This window comes from Dendrobates tinctorius, unplaced genomic scaffold, assembly GCF_039654945.1.
Source record: "Dendrobates tinctorius isolate UK_male_01 unplaced genomic scaffold, ASM3965494v1 ptg000085l, whole genome shotgun sequence".
Classification (NCBI taxonomy): domain Eukaryota; kingdom Metazoa; phylum Chordata; class Amphibia; order Anura; family Dendrobatidae; genus Dendrobates; species Dendrobates tinctorius.
The window spans coordinates 6761879-6774719 of NW_027361753.1; the positions used below are offsets into that span (position 1 = coordinate 6761879).

Here is a 12841-nt window from a genome sequence, read left to right on the forward strand (position 1 = left end):
ACATATCCAAAGAAAACAAAATGATCAGGCACTGAAATGCAACATGCCCGATCCTTCTCTCTCCAGATGTCCTCCATTGGGGGAAGAGTTAAGGAGGCCTCAATACACATTAGGAAGAACACCGTGAGCACAACTCGAGATGGTGCTAAGTTTAGGTTCCCAAACCGTTAAAGCTACAAATATAAACCTAGCACTCAACTTAAAGGTATTTGCAAGGCGGTTTATTGTAGTACACGAAAAAAGACGTTTCGGTCAATGTGACCTTCTTCAGTTACGTGTGGTATATAGATTGTGTAGAGCTTATAGGCATCTATCAGAAAGGACGATGGTGCTTTAAGCATTGAGGAGAATAATCTCTCTAAGGTAATAAGCTTGTCAGTATATAGGAGAGGGGCAAACGTGCCTCCAGATGCGGTGTCCACCGGCCGGATGCGGTGTCCACCAGTGGAAGACTGAAGACCAGAGAAGAGTGGAATCATGTGAAATATAGGGTGGGGTGTAGGGTGCACAAGTAGGTTACCCAAACCAAAGCACAACAGTGAAAATAACTTGGCACTCAACTTATGATGTCCATGAATGGAAATAATTTTTTTATTTAATGCAGTCTGTAAACGTTTCGGCCTACATGGCCTTCATCAGTCCGCCTGCTTTTTAGTTGAGTGCCAAGTTATTTTCACAGAGAAGAGTGGAAGACCGCAGACCAGAGAAGAGTGGAAGACCGCAGACCAGAGAAGAGTGGAAGACCGCAGACCAGAGAAGAGTGGAAGACCGCAGACCAGAGAAGAGTGGAAGACCGCAGACCAGAGAAGAGCGGAAGACCGCAGACCAGAGAAGAGCGGAAGACCGCAGACCAGAGAAGAGCGGAAGACCGCAGACCAGAGAAGAGCGGAAGACCGCAGACCAGAGAAGAGTGGAAGACCGCAGACCAGAGAAGAGTGGAAGACCGCAGACCAGAGAAGAGTGGAAGACCGCAGACCAGAGAAGAGTGGAAGACCGCAGACCAGAGAAGAGTGGAAGACCGCAGACCAGAGAAGAGTGGAAGACCGCAGACCAGAGAAGAGTGGAAGACCGCAGACCAGAGAAGAGTGGAAGACCGCAGACCAGAGAAGAGTGGAAGACCGCAGACCAGAGAAGAGTGGAAGACCGCAGACCAGAGAAGAGTGGAAGACCGAAGACCAGAGAAGAGTGGAAGATTGAAGACCCGAAGCGAGCCTGGAACCAAGCAGGGCGCTGTGGCATCAGTATGGGTGAAGAACAGAGCTAAGGAATGCAAATTGTTATGTATTCTGACAGCAACATAATAGAGAAAGTGATCCCGTTTCCAGCGATGTGTCACTTAACGGCTGCTTGCTGCAATTTTGATAAAATCCCCATTGTCTGCTGCAGATTTACCAGTTCTATGAATGTTGAGCTATGCATAACGCTGGCTACAACACTGATGGCAGCTTTCTGCCTATGCCCAGTATATTCAGAAAGCAGCCAATCAGTGCTGGGGGTGGGGTTACACAGAGCACGCCTACACGGCACGAGACAACTATTCCACTAGTGACAATCTCCTGCTGATAAAACAGAGATTTTATGAAAACTATTGCAAGCAGCCCAGTAAGTGACATACCACTAGACTCAGGTTCACTACCCCTAGTTCATGCTACTTTCTGATTAAATAGTAAAAGTCTGCTGATGGATTCCATTTAAGCAGAGGCAGTCTGCCCCCCAAAAAATGTTGGCCTTCGTGAAATTAGTAAAACATAAATCTACATTCAATGGGCTTGGAGCTCTCACTATTAACGCAGAAAAAGTAAACACTCCCCCAAATAATTGCCCCTTGTCGTATTAGGTTACATGCAGAGCCAATCATCAACTGAGCCAATCATCAACTGATCCAATAAGTTGGAGAACTAATGTATGGCAATCCGGAAAAACTGGCATAAAACGCCTTCCGCAGGGATTATCAACACTTGGGTATCTTGTCAAAATTGAAAGTGTATGGGGGTGGTTCCCAATGGCAGATGTGAAGGAAAAGAAGGATACAGCCATTTAATTTTAATATTCCTAAGTCTTTATTTTCCAGTGAGATTGGTCACTACCAGAATCATCCGGCAGGTCCCATGTGTACGGGGGAACGAGGTTGGTCATCAATGTCTGATCGGTCGGGGTCTGACACCCGGCACCCATGCCGATCAGCTGGCGGCAGCTGCTGGCCAAAACTGCTCGATTGCGGAGCTGCCCTGTCTTCTGATGGATGTGTAGTATCATGACACCACCATCATCGGAAGACTGAGCAGCTCCACAATTGAGCAGTTCTGGCCAGTGGCCGTCACCACAGAGAAACAGTGATCGGCGGGGGTGCTGGGTATCTGACCCCAACCGATCAGACACTGATGGCCTATCCCAAGGATAGGTCATCAATGAAAAATTAGTGAAAAACCTCTTTAAAACACATACAAAAACAAAAAAACAAAAAAAGGAGCTGATCATAAACTGGTCAAAGTCCCAAAAAGTTCTCAGGTGATCTTCTATCCTATGGGGATAACAAGATGATCACTGGAGGTCTGAACGCTGGGGACCCACAGTGATCCCAAGAATGGGGCTCTGAAGTTGTACTGAATGAAGCGAAGGTGCTCAGCCACAGCTCCATTCATGGCCTATGGGACTGCCAAGCATAGTCTTTAGCTATTTCAACCCCATATAGACAATGAATGCAGAGAAGGCCACGAATACGCACCTCTGCTTCATTCGAGACAGAACAGCAGAGCCCCCTCATCAGGATTGCTGGGAGACCCTTAACGATCATCTAGTTATCCCCCTTATCCACCAGATAACATGAAATTTTGGGCACAACCTGTGAGCCATATGCACTTACTGTTATTTCTATGGCAAGAGATAAGTAAATGCTTGGTCTCTGGGGTAAAGAAAGTATAGCAAGGGTTGAAATTCTCATCAAATGGGCTCACCCCAAAGCTACGGTCAGTGAAGTTCTTATCGTAACGTACGTCCACAATTACATAAAAAGCCTTGTGGAATCCTACTGACCTCTCTTTTGGGTAGTAAAGTCAATAGTAAACCAATGGGTGCCAAACCCAAATTAATGGTAGGACTCACATCAATGAGATCGGCACAATGGACTTTTCTACGATAGCTAGAAAACATTTTGAGCTGGCGACAAGTCTTTACCTCTGCTTCATCCCTCTGCTCGCTGGTTTCCTCCTCTTGGGGGCCATTCTTTGGCAAATACGCCATCTTTAACCTCAGGAAACCTTTCACCCGGGACTTGTGGCTGTAACATTTAACATAAGGAATGAAAGCAAGATGTCCAATATGCGGACTGGACATACAAACCCGGTCCATTAGGCGAGCGCTCACCTCCTTGGTCTAAGCAGAAAGTCTTTGAATGTGTACGGCCTCTCCATTGTTGGATCTTCTGTCTGATAACGAGAAGGTTAATTTTTAACACCGGCTTTGACTCAGGAATGCAAAACTCCACTGCTAGGGCTCGAAAAGCGCCAGTCAAAAAATGGGTCACGCTAGAAAGTATATCTGAACCCTCAGGAATAAACTGAAGCGCCGGTCCAGGAGGTGAATATTTGGTTGCAATCTCCGAGATCTGGAACTTTTTTATTTTTCCACTGACGGAGCTACGTAAGGGCTTGTATTTTGCAAACCCAGAAGTCATTTTCATTGATGACATTTTGTGGTTTAATTTTTTTGGTGACCAGAAAATGTCAATTCTGGCATTTTGACTTTCTTTAGGAGGTTTACGGCAATTTCATAATTTTCCTTTTTTTTTTTTTTAAAGGACTTTTAAGATGGTGTTGGCTCCAAAACAAGCCACAGGGGGCTGACTGTGTTCTTAGAGAACTTGTGCGGAGTTTTATAGTTCTACTACTACAGTTCTATACAGCAGAACTGTTACTCGAGGAGGAGAGCCGCCCTGCCAGAAACTGGGAAGTGAGGAGACTGCATTGCTCTGAGTCGCTCAAGAGACAACTTGAGGATACCCCTTTAAACCGATTCCTCCCTTCTGAGTACACCACACCCAGTAACGCCCCCATCTCCCTGACTGACAGCTCTGGCCTCCTCTAGAGGATCCCTGAATCCAGCTGCAATCTCACACAGTATATTTTAGCGTGGGCTGACATAACAGAGGCCAGAGCTGTCAATCAGAAAGTGCAGAGCAATCCGTGGTGGTAGAGTAAGAAAGAGGGAAGCAGTAAGAGTCCAAGCTCCTACACTTCTAGCCCGATTTGTATATGGCCTCCACTGATTAACAGCTCCTGGAGCCTGAGGGATACAGAGGTCACCAATACAATCTCCCTTCCTACTGTGCAATATTCTTGTCAGTGCACAGTGACAGTGCGCTCCCTCGCCAGCTCTAATTAGAAGTGACGAGCCAGCAAGAGAGCACACTGTCAGTTATAATGAGAGAACAGAGACCAGCCTCGCCCTCAAAAGTGACATCCGTTTTAGCAGTGGGGTAACTTTTACATGAATGCGTTAGTTAGAACAGTAAAGTTTGGCGTCTGTATCGAACAGGAAGTCTGTCTTACTGTTCGGGTTCGGCTGCCTGAACACCGGGTGTTTGTCGCACATTTGACAACGTGGCAAACACTGGATGTTCGGGCCCCTCATTCAAATAAATGGGGTCCGGGTTCGGGTACTGTTCTGGAACCCAAACTTCTTGTAACTGTTCGGCCGAAACCAAACATCCAGGGGTCCGCCCATATCTAGTTATCTTCAATGTTCGTGCTAAAGATCCACTCTGTAATTTACCCTTAAAAAAAGGGTTTCCCAGTACTTCCAGCCTTCAACCCCCCCTTCAGATTGGTTGTTTGCAGGTCTCACAAGATGTGCACAGATCAGGCGCACCACAGCGCTGTATAATAAGCAGAGGCCACTCCTGGGTACTGCAGTAAAGCTCCCATTCACTTTAACAGAACCTGAGAATGACCACCACACAAGCGTACAGAGTGTACGGAGCTGTGCTGCTGTAGCTCTGTCCCGATACTAAGGATAGGCCAGCAAAATCCCTTTGAATATAAACTTTATCAGAGCTTCTACAGATAGGGACGGCCTGATAAAGGTGCAGATCTATTTTACATTTCCTGCCACAGTTATTACCAATTAGCAAAGCAAATGAGCTGTTTATGGCCTACGGTGCGGTATACACCGGCTGACAGCCTGAAGGGGCATCACAGGAGTAAAACCATCGTATGACCGAACCTGCTGACAAATATTTAACCTCCGGGTTGGATGACATCACGTAACCCATCATTATACCCAATGCAACGATGGACGAGAGCAAATATTAGATCTTCAGATCAGAGTAAAGTTCATCCCCGAGGGTTCACCAGAAATCATTACGTAACGGGCAAACTGGAAAACTAGACATCTTACCGGCAAGTGATTCAGAGGCACGTCAACCTGACCCAAGAAGTCATCTCTAGTCTGTGAAGGCAAAAAAGGACACATTAGACCCCGACGACCACAGGAAATGTCAGCTTAAAAAGCACCCCAGCCCCTGTCCTGACCTGTTTTACTAAAATAGTCAATAAGTTGTGTTTTTTTTTTACCCATTTAATATGGAACTATCAAGAGTATTAAAGGGATCTGATAGCGCTACATAGTCTGCAAACGTATCTGGCGTAAAAGTTCATCTACTGCATTTCCCCTTTAGGAAGCATGACACGGAACACAAACCATGACACTGAATTACACACCGAATCTAGTACTGTCCATAGGAATCTCTGCTAAGAATTCACTATTTACCCAAGTGTAAAAAAAAAGTTTTAAGAAGTTGCACAAACGCCATGTTCCAGCCCCTACCATCTCAGATCTGCTGCATTGTAGCTCAGCTCCATCGAAGGAAATAGGGATGAGCTACAGAAGCATAGGCGTGGGCAATCGGGATAGGTGAGTGGAGATTCAGCAGCAGGAAGGAGGGACACTGAGGAGCCATCAGAACATGTGGGTGGAGAATCAGCAGCAGGGAGGAAGGACACTGAGGAGCCATCAGAACATGTGGGTGGAGAATCAGCAGCAGGGAGGAAGGACACTGAGGCGGTATCAGGACAGGTGGGTGGAGATTCAGCAGCAGGGAGGAGGGACATCGAGGAGCTGTCAATCAGAAGAGGTGGGTGGAGAATCAGCAGCAGGGAAGAGGGACACTGAGGAGCTGTCAATCAGGACAGGTGGGTGGAGATTCATCAGCAGGGAGGAGGTACACCAAGGAGCAGTAAATCACAACAGGTAGGTGGAGAAGCAGCAATAGGGAAGAGGGACATTGAGGAGCCATCAATCAGAATAGGTGTGGAGAATCAGCAGCAGGGAGGGGGGACACTGAGGAGTTGTCAATCAGGACAGGTGGGTGGAGACTCAGCAGCAGGGAGGAGGTACACCAAAGAGCAGTATATCACAACAAATAGGTGAAGAATCAGCAGCAGGGAAAAGGTACACCGAGGAGCAGTAAATCACAGCAGGTAGGTGGAGAACCAGCAATAGGCAGCAGGGATACTGAAGAGCCATCAATCAGAATAGGTGGGTGGAGATTCAGCAGTATATAGGGGGGATATTAAGGAGCTGTAAATCAACAGGTAGATGGATATTCAGCAGCAGGGAGGCAGGACAATGAGGATCTGTCAATCAGGACAGGTGGGTGAAAATTCAGCAACATTGAGGGAGGATACTGAGAAGTTGTTAATCAGGCTAGGTGGGCAGAGATTAAGCAGCAGGTGGGAGGAGGGACACAGGCGTCGTCAATCAAGGTAGGAAAGCAGAGATTCAGCAGGAAGGAGGACACTGAGGAATGTCAGACTAGGTGGGCTGAGATTAGGTTTAAACTTTCAGAATGGATCATACAGTCATTCTGACATGGATAATCACAGTAAGTACAGCAGTCTAATCAGGGCTAAAAATCATAGTAATGTCTGTAGCTTGTCATGAGAAATTTAGTGACATATTTGCTTTATAGGCTGCCTGCCATATTTGTTGTCACCCAGCTTTCCACGCAGCATGTAGATATAACTCCAGTGTTTCTACTGTACATCATAAGTGATCTGTCGTTTCAACGGATCCACACTATGTGGCGGGATGGCTTGTACATTATTTTGATCAAAATTATGTTTACTAAATACCCTTATTATTATTATTACCTTATGCAGTATTTGCAGTTTATTTTTTACTCTTTGTGTTTTTTGCTTTTTGTTTTCTCTGGTTAATGGTCATGTGTTAATATGCACTTACATTGTGCATACACATTAATTAATTTTCTCAGTTCAGACTTCAGTTACTTTATATATGCCATATAATGGCTGCATACAAACTTTTTCTTCATGCGAAACAAGGAACGCGGAAGAGATTTACTTACATACATCAGTTTACAAAAATAAAAAAAAATATTGAAATCAATAAATAGAGCTGCTAAAATCCCCTGATCCAGTCGCCAATGAGCTGTTGGCATTGTCCTAAGTGTATGTATGAGTGTAAATATTTTTTTATACAATAGGTTCAAGAATCTGAGCGGATTCATTTCTTAGTAGATCCGTATAGCTGTCAGAGCTCAGGTTTTCTGATGAGCTCTGAATCCCATGTTTAGACATAGCATTGACAGATGCTGGAACCCTGCCGTCACCACTAGAGGGAGCTCAGGAGCTGAAGTCAATACTAAATCACTATGCAACACACTCCCTCTAGTGGTGGCTGCAGGTAGTCAGCATGTTATGCTTTCATTTTATGCCTATGCAGGGGATTTAGACCTCTGCATAAGAAATTTAAAAAAAAAAAATAAATAAATAAATTTTTGCTTAAAGAATGGGACTTTTTCCGCTGACATCTAAGAGCATATGGACAATCCCTTTAAGCGCATTTAAATTAGCCAGCAGTCCCATAGCCATACCTCCCATAGCCCAGCTCCGGGCATCAATGATATCCACTGGGTTTCTAATCCATTACAAATGGCACAGTCGTTAGAATGAATACATAAAAACCTCAGCTGCCACAACACAGGCGACATACGAGCGGCACGCAGAGAGAATACCCTTTAATCAAGGCTTCGCACGCGGCGGGCTGTAATGGATAGACTATACTTGGGACGCGTTGATTTGACTCACAGTACGAGTACAGCAGAGCCGGCAGGGTTTACAGACCTGTAACGCAAGTCTGAAGCTGCGAACAATGGATATTGAGTGGAGTCCACGTGCTGGAGACCGAGTTAATAACTCTGCTGCTGAACTACTCTTTTCTCATAACTCCTTTCCCTGTAAAATGAACGTGAGACATTATCGGCCATACAATGTACTGTCTCTCCACACTGCACAGACTTGTCGTGTGTCACCAAATAAAAGTTATACAATTTTCCAGCGAATTTTCTTAAGATCAGTTTGCACCCTTTACAGTAGCTCTGCTTGCTGTCATTTCATGTTTATCTCCAGTGGATACAAAAAATAAAAAATACCAGACTAACTCGAAAACTGAAAGTATTTAGGAAATTGTATAATTTTTCCTTTCATTTACCAGTATCCCTTCTTAAAAGGGTTGTCCTATGGCATATGGCAGTATTGAAGGGTCCCCCCCACTCAGGACCCCCATCTACAGGCCACACTCGCATACGGATCATGTACTACTACACTTCAGGTCACGCTACACCACAAACAGGCTTCCTATGTAGGAGGCGCACAACATTCTGGGAAAGGTACAGGGTTACCAGGAGCTCCTCAGTCATAATAATAATAATAATAATAATACATTTTATTTCTATAGCGCCGACATATTCCGCGGCACTTTACATTTCAGAGGGGACTTGTACAGACAATAGACATTACAGCATAACAATAATCACATACAGTAGATCATAACAGATACCAAGAGGAATGAGGGCCCTGCTCGCAAGCTTACAATCTATGAGGAAAGAGGTAGACACGAAAGGTGGGTGGTAACAGTTGCCCTGATTGTATGGACCAGCCATAATGTTAAGTGTGTAACAGTACAGACACAGAGGGCTAATGGATGCATAAAGCATGTGGGAACATGATGCGGGGAACCTGGTTATGGTAAAACTTTTGGCTGTGCCACCCTGGGATAGATTAGGTTAATATGTTGAGGCGATAGGCCAGTCTGAATAAATGCGTTTTCAGGGCACGCTTAAAATTGTGGGGATTGGGGACTAATCGTATTGACCTGGGAAGTGCATTCCAAAGAATTGGCGCAGCACCTGTAAAGTCTTGGAGACGGGAGTGGGAGGTTCTGATTATTGAGGATGCTAACCTCAGGTCATCAGCAGAACGGAGGGCGTGGGTAGGGTGGTATACTGAAACAAGGGAGGAGAAGTAGGGTGGTGCTGAGCCATGGAGGGCTTTGTGGGTGAGGGTAATAAGTTTATACTGAATTCTGGAGTGGATGGGTAGCCAGTGTAAGGACTGGCACAAGGTAGAGGCATCGGTGTAACGATTGGTGAGGAATATGATCCTGGCAGCTGCATTCAAGACAGATTGGAGGGGGGAGAGTTTGGTAAGAGGGAGACCGATTAGAAGGGAGTTACAATAATGGAGACGAGAATGAATAAGAGAAACAGTAAGAGTTTTTGCAGAGTCCAAAGTAAGAAAAGGTCGAATTCTAGAAATGTTTTTGAGGTGCAGATAACAGGAGCGAGCCAGTGATCGAATGTGGGGGGCAAAGGAAAGCTCGGAGTCAAGTATGACCCCAAGACAGTGGGCCTGTTGCTGGGGAGTAATAGTGGAACCACACACAGAAATGGCAATGTCGGGTATAGGTACATTAGTAGAGGGAGGAAACACCAGGAGTTCAGTCTTTGACAGGTTCAGTTTCAGATATAGTGAGGACATGATATTAGACACAGCGTTTAGACAATCGCCGGTGTTTTCTAGAAAGGCTGGCGTGATGTCAGGAGAAGAAGCGTATAATTGGGTGTCATCAGCATAGAGATGGTACTGGAAACCAAATCTACTGATTGTTTGACCAATAGGGGCAGTGTACAAGGAGAAGAGGAGGGGGCCTAGAACCGATCCTTGAGGGACCTCAGTCACCTCCAGGGTTAACGGGAGACACATTTTGCTCTTGCAGGGGATGTGAAGTGACCTGTTTATTTCCCAGAGAGGGGCTATAGGATGTGCAGCTGGCCCGTGATGTCAGCCCAAGTCAAAGTTATTCCTGGACGGGTGCCCTCTGCTTACTGTGCCAGCGGACAACGGGCGAGAGGCGAGCGATGGACACGGCCTCTTACTGATGTCTAACTAGCAGCATACTAATAGAAAATACACAGGTTGTCTCAAAATGTTGGAAATCATGACAACATGGTACGTGTGTGTGTATGCGGGTATGTATGTGTATATATATATATATATATATATATATATATATATATATATATATATATATATACACATACACCATATATATATATATATATGTAGAGTATGTATGTATGTATGTATGTATGTATTGTGACAGGGTCACTGGCAGAGCGTATAAGGGAAGATGTGTGTCAACGCGCATAAAGTCGTCAGTGAGGTGAAACCAGGAGATGTTTCCTCCAGCACACTACGTGTTGAGAGGTGTAAAGTACCTCTCACATGGGCTGGTTTTAGGTGGGCATCCACAGAGTGGGTGGGCGATCACCATATCTCCTCCTTCAGAGCAGACATCAGCTTGTTCCCTGAGAGGACCTGCAATGATGTCACGGTGGTGTGATCATCACATGGTTAGGTTACATAGCTGGACATGAGAGTCAGTGTTGTGTCTTGGGAGAGGAGGATCTCCCACCTGGCTCCAGGAGGAGCTGTGAACTTTGTGTGTTACCTGCGGGTGATTCCTGCAGGGAAAGGACCCATTTGAACTTTATATTTATTTGGTTTTGCCATTAGGCCGTAAAGGCCATGTTTGCGTTACTCAATGCTGCTATGGTTTATGGTGTCTTTTACTAAATCAGCAATTTACCTCTAGAGGCGTTCCTGAGTCTACCAGCCAAGTGAAGCAACCCCTCACCGCGGGTGTGTATGTATGCGGGTGTATATATGTATATATAGGTGGGTATCTGTGCGGGTAGGTAGGTATATGTGCCACAAGCTGCGCTTACAGACGGATGTCATCGAAAGAGGAGGATACCAAATTCACAGTCACCAATTGTCAGACACAAGCAGAAAATTAGTGTTGAGCTGATACAGAGTGAGTGAGGGCAAACATAACACACCTGCTTCCCTACCTGCTGGCATGAGGAATGTACCTACAAATGAATGTAGATAAAAAGAGGAGGAAGAACATGGAGCCAATGGAAAGTATCACATGCTCATTGATCTCTACAACGCCTATGGCCAGCCATGACGGGCTCTCAAGGCACGCCCAGCCATGAAGGCCCCCCAGGTGTGCCCAATCATGATGAGCTCCACCACCCCAGGTGTGCCCAACCACGACGGGCTCCATCACCCCAGGCGCATCCAGCCACAACGGGCTCCATCACCCCAGGCGCATCCAGCCACGACGGGCTCCACCCCTCTCTCAAGGTGTGCCCAACCATGAAGGGCCTCCCAGGCGTGCCGAACCATGAAGGACCCTCCTAGCCATGCCCAGCCACAAATCTACATATCAATTATATCCATAATAGTTCGTCATCAGCCACGATGCCCCCGGATGATTATAGTGACTACCCATATAAGTACCAACCACATTCATGGGTCGGATTAAGATATGTAGGAGATCCCGCATTCACGTGTCAAAAGATCTGACAAGATAATGGTCAGTAACTGGGCAGGACAAGATTCTAAGCCACATAAAAGCACAACAAACACACAGACCGTGCCCCAACAGGACCATATAATGATCAGGTCCGGCTACAAGTGCCCTAGTCACAGTGTCAGGAACTCCGGTATGAAAACTTTGTAAGTCACTCTCTTAACACATCCCTGGATTACTTACGAATTCTCTGGATGAAATGTCCATTGACCTGTCCTGCCAGGATGTCTCTGGGCATCAGTCTTGCCGATGACAGGTCCTGGCCCTCCCCTGGGATCACAGTAAGCAAATATATACATAATGGGCAGGGTCCCCTCTCCTACTGTATCCTCACCCATCCCTGTAGACTGTGAGCCCTCGTGGGCAGAGCCCCCTCTCCTTATGTACTTGTGTGTCCCTGGTCTTACACGTTTATTATACTTGTCTATATTTCCCCTTATCACATGTAAAGCGCCATGGAATAAATGGCTCTATGTAAATGAATAATAATAATAATAATGTATTCCCAGGTGTAGTGAACAGCGGATACTACCCAATGATCCCGGATGCCATCACACAGGTTCCCAGAGAGAAAGGTTGTAAACTTCCAGCACTTGTCTGACCCCTCCAAGTGTCACATCTAAAAATGAGGTGGAGAAAGCCGAACATTGCAGGAACCCTGAATACATGTAGACAGAACAGAGTCGATCAACAACTGTAACCAGGAGACATTTATATGCAGCTCTGGAAGTGAATGGAGGAAAGTCCCAACAAAACAAGTATTTACAACGTTCTTCAAGCCCCAGCTCTCTGTTCCACCAACAACTCTCCTGACCTGGATGTTTTAAAAATTGCCGAAAAAAAGTGAAAATTTTAAGGACGGTGAGTGCCACTCTTTTTCTACTTGCTACATGGACTGCATTTTTTGTCTTTTTCATGAATGGGCACCCAGGAGACTGATTTGGGCAGCCAATATAGCGGATGGGATTTGCCCAATTAATCCAGCACATGTGCTGCAGTGGTGCCGATCATTTTGTCTTGCTTAGCAGATCTATAGATAGATATAGCGATAAATAGATATAGCGATAAATAGATAGAAAATAGAGATAGATAGATATAGAGA

General features: G+C 45.6%; 1 protein-coding gene across 13 annotated transcripts in view; it reads right to left on the bottom strand.

Moving 5' to 3' along the window:
- NEDD4L (NEDD4 like E3 ubiquitin protein ligase) overlaps positions 1-12841 on the bottom strand; it is a 331333-nt gene that overhangs the window by 68013 nt on the left and 250479 nt on the right. For 12 of the 13 annotated variants that reach the window (XM_073584806.1, XM_073584805.1, XM_073584804.1 and 9 more), the window contains 3 exons: positions 5395-5445; positions 3364-3425; positions 3175-3277 (listed from right to left, as the gene is read on the bottom strand). In XM_073584806.1, the coding sequence (XP_073440907.1) occupies positions 3175-3277; positions 3364-3425; positions 5395-5445 (216 nt within the window). Of the gene's footprint in view, positions 1-3174; positions 3278-3363; positions 3426-5394; positions 5446-8141; positions 8164-12841 lie in introns of those variants that run through there. The other variant, XM_073584815.1, reaches the window with a different exon arrangement.